General features: G+C 40.0%; 1 protein-coding gene across 1 annotated transcript in view; it reads left to right on the top strand.

Moving 5' to 3' along the window:
• Nucleotides 1–8,160, top strand: part of JAG1 (jagged canonical Notch ligand 1) — a 63,075-nt gene extending 54,915 nt beyond the window's left edge. The window contains exons 20-26 of the mRNA XM_030196331.1: nucleotides 381–466; nucleotides 1,607–1,720; nucleotides 1,815–1,924; nucleotides 2,692–2,928; nucleotides 3,173–3,304; nucleotides 3,718–3,868; nucleotides 6,214–8,160. Coding sequence (XP_030052191.1) covers nucleotides 381–466; nucleotides 1,607–1,720; nucleotides 1,815–1,924; nucleotides 2,692–2,928; nucleotides 3,173–3,304; nucleotides 3,718–3,868; nucleotides 6,214–6,674 — 1,291 coding nt within the window. The 3' untranslated portion in view covers nucleotides 6,675–8,160. The remainder of the gene's footprint in view (nucleotides 1–380; nucleotides 467–1,606; nucleotides 1,721–1,814; nucleotides 1,925–2,691; nucleotides 2,929–3,172; nucleotides 3,305–3,717; nucleotides 3,869–6,213) is intronic.
• The last annotated feature ends 6,944 nt before the right edge of the window (nucleotides 8,161–15,104 follow it).

The following is a 15,104-nucleotide window of genomic DNA, read 5'->3' as shown; positions in this document are numbered from 1 at the left end:
GGGGAATGGAAGAAGGGAAAAAGTGAGGGCTTTTCCATACAGGGGCTGGGTGGCTTAGGCTGAGCCCTAGCAGCCAGTTTGGTCTCTGTTTCAGCCAAAATGTGGCAAATATTCGGCTGCAGATTCAGTTTGTTGCACTCACGTATGTGCAGAGGGGTTAGAAAGATTTCCATGAGCCATGCTCGTCTTAGTTTCTCCTCAGTTTTTTTTTTTAGTACCATGTAGCAGCTATTTAAATATTTTCTGATGATTGTTTCTTAGTATATTTGTGTGTGTCGTATGTACATTTGTTATGCTGAATTGTAGTTTACTCAGGAATAAAGTGACAGGCACGTATAAGGTTGCCTTAAGTTGGCAGTGTTCTTGTCTCCTTTCTTTAGTTACAATAGTGGAACTTGTGTGGATGGGGACAACTGGTACCGATGTGAATGTGCTGCAGGCTTCGCTGGGCCCGACTGCAGGATAAGTAAGTGCTTACGGTCATATTGTCGAGCAGCAGCCCAGTTGCTAAGCATTATAAAGAGAAAGATGTGCTGTTAATAGATAATAGCCAAGTACAATAAAAAAGAAAAGAAAAAAAAGCAAGCCAAAAAGCGCAAGTGGACCTCCATGAACAGGACAAAAGGAAGGGGTGCTTCTAATAAAGAGCTTTCTTTTATCCTGTTCCTGTTGGACCACTTGTGCTTTTTGGCTTGCTTTAATAAAAGTAGATAGGCAAGCTTCCCTTTTCACCTTGCTCCCAAGTGTAACAGCTGTACTGTAGTGGGCACAGATGTTAATGTAGCAATCTTGTGTCATAACACTACATATACTCGATTGCAAGTAGATACTGTGCAGGAACAGTGCAATGCTTTTGGGGTACTTTGCAAGGCTTGGTACTTCCTGCTCCCATTCCCCCACCTAATGAGTAATTCTTGTGCCTGTCTGCATGGAGTTTCCCTTTGAACATGAGGTTGGCCACAGAGTGGGGCTGCCTTTTGAGCACAGGCCTCTCAGTGAAAGCCCTGAACATACCTTTCCTTGCCTGTCTTTTTTTTATGGGCAGATGAAAATACCTTATGAGCATGCAGGAGAGAGGGCAGTTTTCCACTGAGCTCTGAAAATGAACCCCCAACACACACACACAAAAAATCTTAAAGCATAACTTACAAATTAAAATTGTCCTATCCCTTTATATAATATGTGTGTTGTCTGCGAATGGTGGTTGTCTGGTAACTGCAAGATGGTGTCAGAGTTCAGAAATCCCCTTAATTGCCCTTCAGTGTGATGGTCCAGAGCGTGCATTCCATGGGCAGCACAGTATTCTCTTTGTTCAAGAAGAAGAATGTCACCTAAAGTAGATGTCTATTAATAATCCACCCAGAGACCCTGAGGTACCTGTAATAGCAAACTTGGAGGCAAGATATTGACCATGAAAACTGGAATTCTACTGGTTAAAGTTGAAGACCAGATTTCTAGCTGTTCTGAGATGTGCCTAATCTATATTATGCAAATTAGTCGGCACAAATGTGCATTTTTAGCTCTTTGCTGAAGCGGCAGCTTCGATGGATTGTATAAACGTATCTGTTCTAGCAATTCTGTCCTGAATATGGATCTCTCTCCACAGATATCAATGAATGTCAGTCTTCCCCCTGTGCATTTGGAGCTACATGTGTGGATGAAATTAACGGCTACCGTTGTATTTGCCCACCGGGTCGCATGGGTCCAAGATGCCAGGAAGGTATTGCAGAGTGGATCTTGGCTTCAACTTAAGAAAAAAAAAAAAAAAAAGGAGGAGATGAGGGGGGAAAACTAAAATTTACTGTACTTTTTAGTTACAGGAAGGCCTTGCATCACTAATGGCCACATAATGCCGGATGCAGCTAAGTGGGAGGACGATTGCAATGCCTGCCAGTGTCTAAATGGAAAAGTTGCATGTTCTAAGGTAAAGGTCTCTCAGTGCCTGTAAAAATAAACCTTTAGTTTTGTTTTTTTCCCAGTGGGGTATGCTGCTTGGATTTGCCTGGTAAACTGTTCAAGAGCCCAGGCTTAGTAAACTAACAGTTCTTTACAAAACAAACAAACCTCATTCCAGCCTTTCTGACATGCTCACTCGCTCAAGTCCTTAAATGTGATGCTGTCTTTCTGTTCCGCAAGCTGTGCCAACCTTTGCTCATCAGGAATGGCCTAGCAGAAAAATGCTTACAAGTGGTTTAAGTCTGATTTCAGACTGGGCTTAGGAATGCCCTAGGGTAGAACCAAGGGTGTGATGAAATAGGAAATGAGTGCAGGAGGTAAAATTGGGACCGGGGCAGAATAGCAAAGAGAAAATGCAAATGTGGTTGCTGGGAAGCAATGCTAGTAGTTGGCATTGCCAGAGAATGTGCTAAAAGCGGGTTAGCTTAGTGGGGTTTAAAAAAGGTTTGGACGGCTTCCTAAAGGAAAAGACCATAGACCATTATTAAAATGGACTTGGGGGGGGGGGGGGGGGGGGGGGGGGGGGGGGGGGGGGGGGGGAATCCACTACTTATTTCTTGGATAAGCAGCATAAAATGTGTTGTAATTTTTTTGGATCTTGCCAGGCATTTGTGACCTGGATTGGCCACTGTTGGAAACAGGATGCTGGGCTTGATGGACCTTTGGTCTGTACCAGTATGGCAATACTTATGTACTTTTGTTTTTTATTGTACTGATCATTATTTGACTTTGTAGGTATGGTGTGGCCCTCGATCTTGTTTAATACATGGTAAACCTCATGAATGCCCAAGTGGACAAACCTGTGTGCCCATTAAGGATGACCACTGTTTTGTACCCCCCTGTAATGAAGTGGGTGAATGCTGGCCTTCAAGTCCACCACCTGTAAAGACAAAGTGCAATTCTAACTCCAACTATCAGGACAGCAGCTGTGCCAACATCACTTTCACCTTCAACAAAGAGATGATGTCACCGGTAAGCCACTGTAGCAAGATAAAATGCTAGAAAGTTCTCGGCTTGAGAAAATCATGACATCTTAAAGTAGGTTATGCGACATGCATGTATGAAAGCTAGTTAGCAAAGGTTCTCGGCAACTCCTCCCACCCAATCCAGTGCACGTTTTCATAGGCTTACTTGAGTTGGTAAGGCAAATTTAAGTGAGCTGCTACTTATTTTGGGTTGCCACAGACAATTATCGTACGTATGCTTGGATTTTCAGGGTCTTACCACTGAGCAAATCTGCAGCGAGCTGAGAAATCTTAATATTTTGAAGAATGTTTCAGCAGACTATTCCGTCTACATCACCTGCGAGCCTTCACCCTTGGCAAACAACGAAATCCATGTTGCCATTGTAAGTACATTAGGAGGCTTTCTTACATACTGTACACACTGGTTTTTCTAAGTGTTAGATACATAATCTACAGAATTACTGTAATCCAGGGATGGCAAAATGTTAGCTAGAAGCTGTCTCAAAGAGCCTTTTATCTTAAACTAAAATGTGAGTTTTAGTTTAGGGCTCAATGTGAATATTTTTGTGATGCACACAAAATCTGCTCCAAGTTGAGAACTGACAAGGCTGTCCTTAGTGTTTCACTTCGCTGCGCTACATTGTGCAAGAAAAAGAAAACTTATGCAAATAGCCATGCCTCATGGGGCCATATTTTTATATGCAATGTTTGTGTTTGGAACTTTAAGTAGTAAAGTTCTTAGGCTAGTGTTCATCTGAGGAACATTGCCAGATTCTAATGTTTGTCTGCTCCTCAGTCCACTGAAGATGCTGGAGAAGATGGGGGCCCAATCAAGGAGATCACAGATAAAATCATTGACCTTGTCAGCAGACGTGAAGGCAACAACACATTCATTGGGGCAGTTGCGGAAGTCAGAGTACAAAGGCGAAACACAAAAAGCAAGACGGGTGAGTTCCCAAAGTTTTATCTTAAAGCTTCTGCCACCTCCGAGACTGTTTTGTAGGTATATCCAAATAAAGTTTCCTTATACAAAATTTAAAAAAAAATGTTTTGTGGATTACACAGTCAAAAAAATTCCTTTTCTTCAGTTCATAATTCACAAATAAACTTCATAAACGTTTCAAAACTTTTCAATTCTTCAATACGGATTAACCAAGTACTTAGCTTTTTCAAATTTTGAGTTGTTAGACTGCCAAGAGTCATCTCACTGAATCGGCATCTGCCAATAGAAGGTATATCAGCAGCTGTTGTATCTTAAGTCTGACAAAGCACTAGCTTAAGTTAATATTGATTCATTGGTGCTACTAGATAACATGCAGGACTATTCAGGTACATTCAGTAGTCTGTCTAGTTCTTGCAGAGCTTAGTTTTCTCAAGACACATAACAAATTGGGGGTTTCAGGAAATTTATTTAAACTGCATCACTACTGCAAAAAAAAAAAAAAAAAACCAGATTTGGTGATTAATGCTAAAGACTTAGGGGTCCTTTTACTAAGCCACGTAAGCGTCTACGCAAGCCCAACGTATGCCAAAATGGAGTTACGGCCCGACTACCGTGTGGCTCTTGCGGTAATTTCATTTTTAGCGTGTCACTTTTTTATATTTTTTATTTTCAGGCGCCTAGGTCATTACTACCTGGTTACCGTGTAAGGCTTTACCGCTAGGTCAGTGGCTGGTGGTAAGGTCTCAAACCCAAAATGGATGTGCGGCAATTTTCATTTTGCTGCACGTCCATTTTTGGCAAAAATTTTAAAAAGGCCTTTTTTTTTTACAGGTGCGCTAAAAAATGGATTGACGCGCGCCCAAAACCCCACGCCTACACTACCGCAAGCCATTTTTCAGCACACCTTTGTAAAAGGACTCCTTAGTTTAGGAACCTTCTCCATGCAGCTGGTACAAAAGTACAAATTTTAGTGGGACCTAGTGTGAGAAGAGAATGTAAGACATCCTATGCTGATCATGTGCCAGTGTGAAAGTGAACAGATTTCGAAACTAGTTCATTTCCTTGAACTTTGGACCAGTTCTGTGGGCTTTCATTCTGGGATCAGTAGTCTTTTACTTACGATGATGGATCCTATAGAAAGCTGTTAGTTGGGGCTTTTAAAAACCACACCTGGCTGGGTGCTGCTTGGTGGTAAATGAGCTGCTTCTGGGCTTTGTCTCTGGCAAAAGAATGGGTCAGAAACATTGTTGAGTGATGCATTAAAGAAATTCTTCACGGGGGGAGAAAGAGGATACTGAACAGTGGAAGAAAACTTCAGTACTGTTATTAATGATATCAAACTGTTCATATTAAATTCTCATGTTTTACAGACAAAGCAACTTTAAAAGTATTAAATGGCATGATGTTTCTTAAAATGAGTTCAGGAAGAGAGGTGGTGAATAAAAGCTCTATATTAAGTTGTAGATTTAATGGGATTTTTTTTTTGTTCCATGTGATATATTTGTAATGTTCACAATGAAAACAAATCCTTCATGAAAGTAATACAGAAAATAGATTTCTACTTTAGTATTGATTACCATAATTTTACAGCTTGACCTCTACAGCCAACATTTACCCTTCTACAGAGGGTGCTATTACCCACATGCCATTCCCTAAAGGATAGTCAAAAAGAATCTCACAATCGTTCTCCCTCACGGCTAAGCCTGTTATGCTCACCCAAAATCTGCTTACGTTCTTAGGCATCTTCCGTTGCAGAGTACTCTTGACTTTTGGAAAGAGAGAAAAAAAGAGCCTGTATTCTGTGCCTGTCCCTTCCTTCCTTCCTCCCTGTCATGACGCTAAGGAGAGTCCCCATAGGCCTGCCTCAGAAGGCAGGAGTCAGCAGAGGAGGGAAGGCCCTGGAACAGGCCTATGGGGAATCTCCTTAGCATCGTGATGGGGAGGAAGGTAAGGGAGGAAAGAGCAAAGGAAGGAAGGGGAGAGGAGATGCCAGACCTGTTGTAATCGTGCTATAGAAATGATTAGTAGGTCATGGACGTTCCTAAAATTTATGCGCAGTGTTAACCCGTTCCGCACCTAAAGTTAGGCGTGGGCGTTTACACTGGGTTTTCATTGGCATAATTTCCTGTGCCTAAATTCTAGTCATGTGGATGGGCCTAGGCATGTTTTGTAAACCATACCAAAGCTTAGGCGTGGCTTATAGAATACACCTAAGCATATTTTTGATCGGTGCTGATATTTTAGGCACCATAAATAGAATTAGGTCCATAATGGTTTGATTTCTGTAAGGAAAGCTTGTTGAGTTTGACTTGGGGGAAAAACTGATTTCCACGTTTGCCTGTCTTGTAGATTTCTTGGTTCCCTTACTGAGCTCTGTATTAACGGTGGCTTGGATCTGCTGTCTGGTAACGGCCTTCTGTTGGTGCCTTCGGAAGCGGAGAAAGCAAAGCAGCCATTCCCACACACCTACAGAAGACAACACCACAAACAACGTGAGGGAGCAGCTGAACCAAATCAAAAATCCCATAGAAAAACACGGCGCCAACAGTATGCCTATCCGAGACTATGAGAACAAAAACTCCAAAATAGCCAAAATAAGAACACACAACTCGGAAGTAGAGGAAGACGACATGGACAAACACCAGCAGAAGACCAGATTTGTGAAGCAACCAGCATATACTTTAGTAGACAGAGACGAAAAACCACCCCAGAGCAGCACACCTACAAAACACCCAAACTGGACAAACAAACAAGACAACAGAGACTTGGAAACAGCACAGAGCTTAAATCGAATGGAATATATCGTATAACAGGCAGCAGTGCTCCCATGCAAGGGCCTTTACCTGTTGTTAAAGGCTCTGGGTCTGTAGGTTCTTAAACTGTTGTGTAATATTTGAGTCTAAGGCTATTATTTACTTAGAATCCCTGTGTTAATTTAAGTTTTGACAAGCTGGCTTACACTGGCAATGGTAGTTGCTGTGGTTTGGCTGGAATACCGAGGCTGCATTTCACATCTCTGCAAAACTAGTCCAGAATGCCCCAATGTAAACTCAAGACGCAGCTGAGACATCATGGAAACGTTTCATAAGATACTGCATAGCCCTGTTAGCTCTCCTTTTGCTTCAACTTCTGCCAGGTATCCTGAATTATACAGTCTTAGAATAATACATTTTATTTATATTTATTGAATCTGATTTTTTTTTGTATATTGGTTTTATAGTGACATAACTAGTTCTGTATTTGAAAGTGCCTTTGCAGCTGAGAACCACAACAACTATCAATTGAGATTATTTATTTTTTTTATTGTATTTGTGTAAGGGGGGAGACCTCTGTCAGCAGTTGCTGGTAAAATGAAGAATTCAAAGAGGAAAAAGTGTTTGTATAGATATGTAAATATTTTTTTTATTAATCACTGTGTATATTTGATTTATTAACTTAATAATCAAGAGCCTTAAATATTCCTTTTTTATTTATATGTATGTTTAGAGTGATGTTTTGATAGCTTTGTAAGCTCATGGCCTCTTTATTTTTTTGTTTATTTTCTTGTTACATGTTGCCTATATGCCAAAATTGAGGTGTTGTAAAATTAAAAAAAAAAAGTTTTTTATTTTTAATAGGAAAGGCTTTCACGCCTTGATGCTGTTTTTTTTTTCCTATTTTGTTAAATGTTCAGAAACACCTGTAAGTATCACGTTTAAGACTATTTGTAAGTACCGACTAAGGCAAAGTTTATAGACTTAGGCTAGATCAAATTTTATGCTGCTTTCGATTGACAAGGAACCAAGTGACAGGCAGTCTGCTGCAAAGCAGTTTAAGGGAACAAAGATGCATCAAACACATGTGATTACATATAATGATAAATATCAAATTAGCTCATGAAACTGGAGGCCCAGCAATCTTGTCTTGTAAATTGATTTTTGTTTTTTCCTTCCACCAGGGATACGTAATACTGAACCACTTTGTAGATTTGATTTTTTTGATGATCTACTGGATTTTAGGGAGTATTCTGTTAAAGAAGCTAGTTGTGGAATACTTGAACAGTAAACTGTCCAAAGTGAGATCACTGTGTTGATTTGCCACAAATTACACTGCCTGCCTTAAGTGAGGATTCAAGTGCTGTTACCAGGGGGAAATTTTTTTTTCTTGCAGGCTTATGAACATAGTAATCTCGTTGGTTAACTTCAGAGATCATGCAGATTCCTCTTTTCTTTTTTTTTTTTTATTGTGACAGTAGCGTTACGTCCCTACAAAATGTCCTTGATTGTTCATTCCTGACAATAAATTTTTGAAAAGTAATATTTATTAAACTTTTTTGTACGAAAACCGGAAACATGTGTTGTCCTACAATTTGCTGCTATTTTGTAGATACCTTTTTCACCTAATGCATTCTCAATTCCGCTGTCTGCTGGTGATGTCCAGCTTTTGTGTATCAATCCTTGAGTCTAGGCCATTTCTTGTATTGGAGGATATGCACTATTTTGAGGGGTTTCCCCACATATGTGCAGAGCCTGCACTGCTTAGATTTTGCCATAGAGTTGACATGTAGGGAAACAAAAAGGCCAACTAATCTAGAAGTCTGACAGAGACATAAAGCCAAGTATCTCCAGCATCTGTGAAAACATGACTTTGAAAAGGGATATTGGCAACATGCGAAATCTTGGCAATTCAGGTCTGAATTGGTGAAACAGATGAGTTGTGCATCATGTTATATGAGAGAGAAAAATCAAATTCAGAATACGTACCCTTTAAAGCTAAGGGTTTACTGAGCTTAAGCAGTATATCTTCTCGGTGATTGTGTTGTGAAAGATAATACCACTAAGTCTGTAATTGCCAGGATAGATCAGATTTAGTGTTCTGGTCATCTTCAGGAATGTATGCTCTTAAGTTATGTTTCAGACCTTATGTTAAGACTAAGAACTGCCATACTGGATGAGATGAAAGGGCCATCGAGCATAGTGCCCTGGTCCCAAGAGGCCAATCCAAGTCGGAAGTAGCAGGCAAGAACCTAGAAAGTAGCTACATAAATTCCATGCTGCTTACCCACAAGGATAACCTGTTTTCTTGCCCCCGGTTTGCCTTTAACAGGATTAAGGACTCTTCCTCCAGGAACTTGTCTGTCTTCTTTTTGAAGCAGCTATATTAACTGCTTTTACCACATCCTTTGGCAATAAATTCCAGACCTTCATTATGTGTTGAGTGAAAAAATTGTCTCCAGTTTGATCTAAATCTACTATTTATACTGTCAGTTTCATGGTCCATCCCCCTCATCTTTGTACTTGAAATTGTAAATAACTTGTGTTTACCTGTTTCGATTTCCACTCTTATCTTCCTTCAGCCATCCCTTCTCCAAGCTGAAGAGCATGAATCATTTTTTTTAATCTCTCAAAGGGGTCCTTTTACTAAACTGCAGTAAAAAGTGGCTTGCGATAGTGTAGGCGTGGGTTTTGGGTGATTGCAGCAATATTTTTCAGCGCATGTACCAAAAATGCCTTTTTAAATATTTTTTCCCGAAAATGGACATGTGGCAAAATCAAAATTGCCACGCGTCCATTTTGGGTGTCTGACCTTACCACCAGCCATAGACCTAGCGGTAAGGAATCTGTACAAGAAGGACCTACGCACGTCCGAAAATAAAAAAATATTTTGCAGACGCGCACCAAAATGAAATTACCGCAAGAGGCACGTGGTATTCGAGCGGTAAGTTAATTTGGGCGTGTGTAGAGCCTAACGCAGCTTAGTAAAAGGGGCCTATAGTGGAGTTACATAAGTATTCCATACTGGGAAAGAACAAAGGTCCATCAAGCCCAGTATCCTGTTTCCAACAGTGGCCAATCCAGGTCACAAATACCTAGCAAGATCCCCAAAAAGTACAAAACATTTTATACTGCTTATCCCAGAAATAGTGGATTTTCCCCAAGTCCATTTAATAACGGTCTATGGACTTTTCCTTTAGGAAGCCGTCCAAACCTATTTTTAAACTCCGCTAAGCTAACTGCCTTTACTACATTCTCTGGCAACGAATTCCAGAGTTTAATTACACGTTGAGTGAAGAAAAATTTTCTCTGATTTGTTTTAAATTTACTACATTGTAGCTTCATCACATGCCCCCTAGTCCTAGTACTTTTAGAAAGCATAAACAGACACTTCACATCTACCCATTCAACTCCACTCATTATTTTATAGACCTCTATCATATCTCCCCTCAGCCACCTTTTCTCCAGGCTGAAGAGCCCTAGCCACTTTAGCCTTTCCTCAGGGAAGTCGTCTCAACCCCTTTATCATTTGTCGCCCTTCTCTGCACCTTTTGTAATTCCACTATATTGTTTTTGAGATGCGGTGACCAGAATTGAACACAATATTCGAAGTGCGGTCGCACTATGGAGCGATACAAAGGCATTATAACATCCTCATTTTTGTTTTCCATTCCTTTCCTAATAATACCTAACATTCTATTTGCTTTCTTAGCCGCAGCAGCGCACTGAGCAGAAGGTTTCAGCGTATCATCAACGATAACACCTAGATCCCTTTCTTGGTCTGTGACTTCTAACGTGGAACCTTGCATGACGTAGCTATAATTCGGGTTCCTCTTTCCCACATGCATCACTTTGCACTTGCTCACATTAAACATCATATGCCATTTAGACAAGTCTCCCAGTCTCATAAGGTCCTCTTGTAATTTTTCACAATCCTCCTGTGATTTAACGACTTTGAATAACTTTGTGTCATCAGCAAATTTAATTACCTCGCTAGTTACTCCCATTTCTAGGTCATTTATAAATATGTTAAGAAGCAGCGGTCCGAGCACAGACCCCTGGGGAACCCCACTAACTACTCTTCTTCTCCATTGAGAATACTGACCATTTAACCTTACTCTCTGTTTTCTATCGTTTAATAGAACACTACCTCTTATCCCATGACACTCCAATTTCCTCTGGAGTCTTTCATGAGGTACTTTGTCAAACGCCTTCTGAAAATCCAGATAAGCAATATCAACCGGCTCACCTTTATCCACATGTTTGTTCACCCCTTCAAAGAAATGTAGTAGATTGGTGAGGCAAGATTTCCCTTTACTAAATCCATGTTGCCTTTGTCTAATTAATCCGTGCTTTTGAACATGCTCTGTAATTTTGTACTTAATAATAGTCTCTACCATTTTGCCCGGCACCGACGTCAGCCTCACCGGTCTATAATTTCCAGGATTGCCTCTGGAACCTTTTTTAAAAATCGGCATTACATTGGCCACCCTCCAATCTTCCAGTACCACGCTCGATTCTGAGTTTATGCATCCTTTTTGTTCATTTTGGTCTCCCTTCTCTGTCCTTTCTAATTCCACTATCTTATTTTAGATGCAGTGACCAGAATCCTGAAGGTGTCACACCATGGAATAATAGAGGCATTATTATGATCTGTTTTATTTTCCTAGCATTGTGGACAGTATATTGATGTCTTTTGCTCAGTGTGTAGCACTGGCTATAAAAACATGTGGTGACATCTAGATCCTTGTTCCTGGGTGGTGATTCTTAATGTGGAAGATAAACCAAACCAAGCACATGACCACATTAAATTTCATTTGCTGTCTGAATTCCCTATTTTCCAGAGGCATCCTATTTATCACAATGAACTTGATTTAACACCTGTGAATAATTTTGTGTCACCTGCAAATTCTGTTTTCTGTAGCTAGCCAATTCCCAGTTTACAATAGAACAATGCCTCGTCCTTTAATGTATTAAATTTTCTCAGAAACCTCTCAGGAATTTTGTCAGAATACTTTTCTAAACCTCCAGATATACTAGATCAACTGGTTCACTATACTTACAAAATAAAAATAGTAAATTGGTGAGACAAGCTTTATTTTGGCTAAATCCATGTTGACTTTGTCCTATTAAACCATGACTCTCCATATGTTTAGTAATTGGTGGGCCTGATATTCAAAGCAATTGAGAAATAACCAGTTAATGCTGATATTCCAGCAACACTTATCTAAAAATTTGGGCAAGAGAGGTCTGCCTGCATAGCTAACCAGGTATGTAGGACTGTGTAAATAGTCCTAATTATGTGGGTGCTGGCACTGAATATAGCAACAGGGTTTCTTTCAATTTCCTGGTAGTCCAGGAGCTGTTGGGAAAAACTGATACCCATCACAGGTCCTCCAAAATGGCTGTTGTGACTTCTAGCAGCAGTCTTGTAAGTACTAGCACAAGTACCGTGAGACTACTGCTAGAGTTTGTGGCAGCCATTTTGCTGGAACACCCATGGTGGTTAGGTTTGAGTGGGCATCACTCCAGCCCTGATGACCCCTGGATAACCAGAGACTTGCAAGGTAGGCCTTAGCAGGGAGGGAGTAAGGGTCCGAGTAGTACCTGGGGGATTTAGCTTACCTGATATTCAACCTGCTTCCAGGTTAGCTAACTGGGCAATGGGCTGAATCACCTGGCTGCCTGCACTGAATATTGTGGCACAATTCAGCCTTTGGCTCTTAGCATTGGGGGATGGGGGGAACTCGACTGTTTTAGGCCTGAAGATTGACCTTTTAGTTGCTACCATTTTTCTCATTACTGATATTAAGCTTAATGATCCATAGTTTCCCAGATTACCCTGGAAGCTAAAATTAGGATTATGTTGGTTGCCCTCCAATCTTCAGGTTCCCTGAGTACTTGCAATTTGCTAATGGATCTGCAATTTCATTTTTGAGTTGGTACTCTCGACCAGATGATTTGCAACTATTTAAGTTTGTTATGTTCTTACCTGGAAGATGTAATAGGCTGAACTAAGTGTTGCCATACTGGACAGACCAAAGGTCCATCAAACCCAGCATCCTTTTTCCAACAGTGGCCAATCCAGGTTACAAATACCTGGTGATAGTCCAAAACAATACAATACATTTTATGCTGCTTATCCTAGAAATAAGCAGTGTATTTTCTCCAAGTTTATCATAATAATGAATTATAGACTTTCATGGAGTTAACCCTTTTTTAAACCCTGCTAAAATAACCACTTTTGCTACTTTGGCAAAGAATGCCAGAGTTTAATCACACGATGAGTGAAGAAATATTTTTTCTGATTTCTTTTAAATGTACTACTTTGTAGCTTCATTGCATGCCCCCTCATGTTAGTATATTTGGAAAGAGTAAGCAAGTGATTCACGTCTACCTATTTCACTCCACTCATTATTTTATAGATCTCTATCATATCTCCCTTTAGACATCTGTCTCCAAGTCGAACAGCCTAGATCCGTTTCCTGATTGGTAACGCCTAATGTGGATCCTTGCTTTTGTTTCGGTTCTTCTGGCTCAACGCCATTACACCATTTCTGGCATGGGTAGCTTAATCTTCCTCAATAGATCAAAGGAAAGAATTAATTTAGAGACTCTCCTTGTGTCCTTCTTACCCCTTGATATTTAATAATCCAACAGATTACCTCAAAGCAAAGCTTCTTGCTTAGAATATACCTGCAAAAGAAAAATTGGATCCTTTTACAAAGGCATGCTGAAAAATGGCCTGCAGTAGTGTAGATGTGGGTTTTAGGTGCGCGCAGAATCATTTTACAGCACACCTGTAAAAAAGGCCTTTTTTTTTTTGCCAAAAATGGATGTGCAGCAAAATCAAAATTGCCACACGTCCATTTAGGGTCTGAGACCTTATGTCAGCCATAGACCTAGTGGTAAAGAATTTGGGCGGTAAGGACCTATGTCTGTCAGATGCCACTTGGTGCGTGTCCGCTACGAGTGCCAGAAAACTTTTCAGATGTGTATAGCAGATGCGCACCAAAAGTGAAATTACCGCAAGGGCCATGTGGTAACTTCTACATGGCTTAGTAAAAGGGGCCCTGACTGTTTTACCTACAGTAAGCTTTTCAAATGTTTGCCAATGCTTACGTTGTTTTCCTATGTTTTCACATTTGGATCTATTTTTCCTGTTTGGCTTTTCTTTTTCTAAAGAATCTTTTGGCTACATAGTTTTTCAAGTCACTTCTATCTATGCTGGCAGTTTAGCCTTTCACGCAATTAAATTGTCACATTTATATTTTACTTTACCCACAATGAGCTTGAGGTTGATTGCCATGACATAAAAATATCTTTACGTACCAAAATATAAAACTGATAAAATATTTTTGAAATAGCTATGTTGTTAAAAGGATTTCTGGAATGCTTGTGTGATGGGCACTGATTCTAATAAAGGCAGAACTGAAAGCCTAAAGTCCAGGGCCCTCTTGCTAAATGTTTTCTTCAATGATCTCTTTCATCCTTTCCAAAAGACATTACACAATGTGATACCCACAAGCGAGCTTTCTCTGGAGTAGCCCCTACACTCTGGAAAGCACTGCCTGCAAGGCTCTGCTTAAGACAAGACTATCTTCTTCAGGAAGTAGGTGAAGGCATGGCTCTTCAACCAGGCCTTTAATGGAAGAAGTAACTAACTTGTTAGTCTCACTAACACACACAAGGAGTGACTCGGGCTGCACATACTGCAGCAGGACATGTTTATCCACTCTTACTCTAGCTGAGATAATATTGAACCATCTCTCTGACCTCATGTGCAACTTTCTTCAAATCAGTCACATTACTTTCTAACTCTTCCTACTTTCTTACCCATCTATATGTTAAAACTTTGTCTTACCCTTCACTATCAATTATAACGTTCTATTACGTATTGTGTTGACATTGCAACTAGTATACCATGCTGTACTTTGTATTGTTAGTTGAATATTTTTACTGCTTTAACTGCCTATTGCCCTTTGATCTATTCTTACTGTACACTGCCTTGAGTGAATTCCTTCAAAAAGGCAGTAAATAAATCCTAATAAATAAATAAAATCCTATTTGCTCTTCAAGTTGAACAAAGGCTATACATGCCAGTAACTACAGCCATACTAAGGGGCTTGTTTACTAAATATTAAGCGGCAGCTAGCATGTGGAAAACTGCAGTGATAGGTTTCACACTAATTTTGCACTTTTCTTACTAACAGGAGGAGCAAGTGGGTCAACAAAGGCTGTACCCAAGATTTGGTGTTATGTAGAAAATACTGGATGTCAACTGCCAAGTTTGATGTTAATGCAGAGGCATTTAGCATCTCCTTAAAAAAAAAAAAAAGTACTAATGGTTGTGTACTAATTGTAATGTTAATATGTGACTAAATCTTTTATTGGGATTTATTAACTGCCTTTATGAAGAGATTCACCCATCAGATGTAGTTTAACATAAAATGTAAAGGTTTTATTAATAGCGGAACAACAGTAAAA

This window comes from Microcaecilia unicolor, chromosome 3 (genome assembly GCF_901765095.1).
Source record: "Microcaecilia unicolor chromosome 3, aMicUni1.1, whole genome shotgun sequence".
NCBI lineage: Eukaryota > Metazoa > Chordata > Amphibia > Gymnophiona > Siphonopidae > Microcaecilia > Microcaecilia unicolor.
The sequence above is the reverse complement of the archived record's forward strand: the minus strand, read 5'-3'. Positions and strand labels throughout refer to the sequence as shown.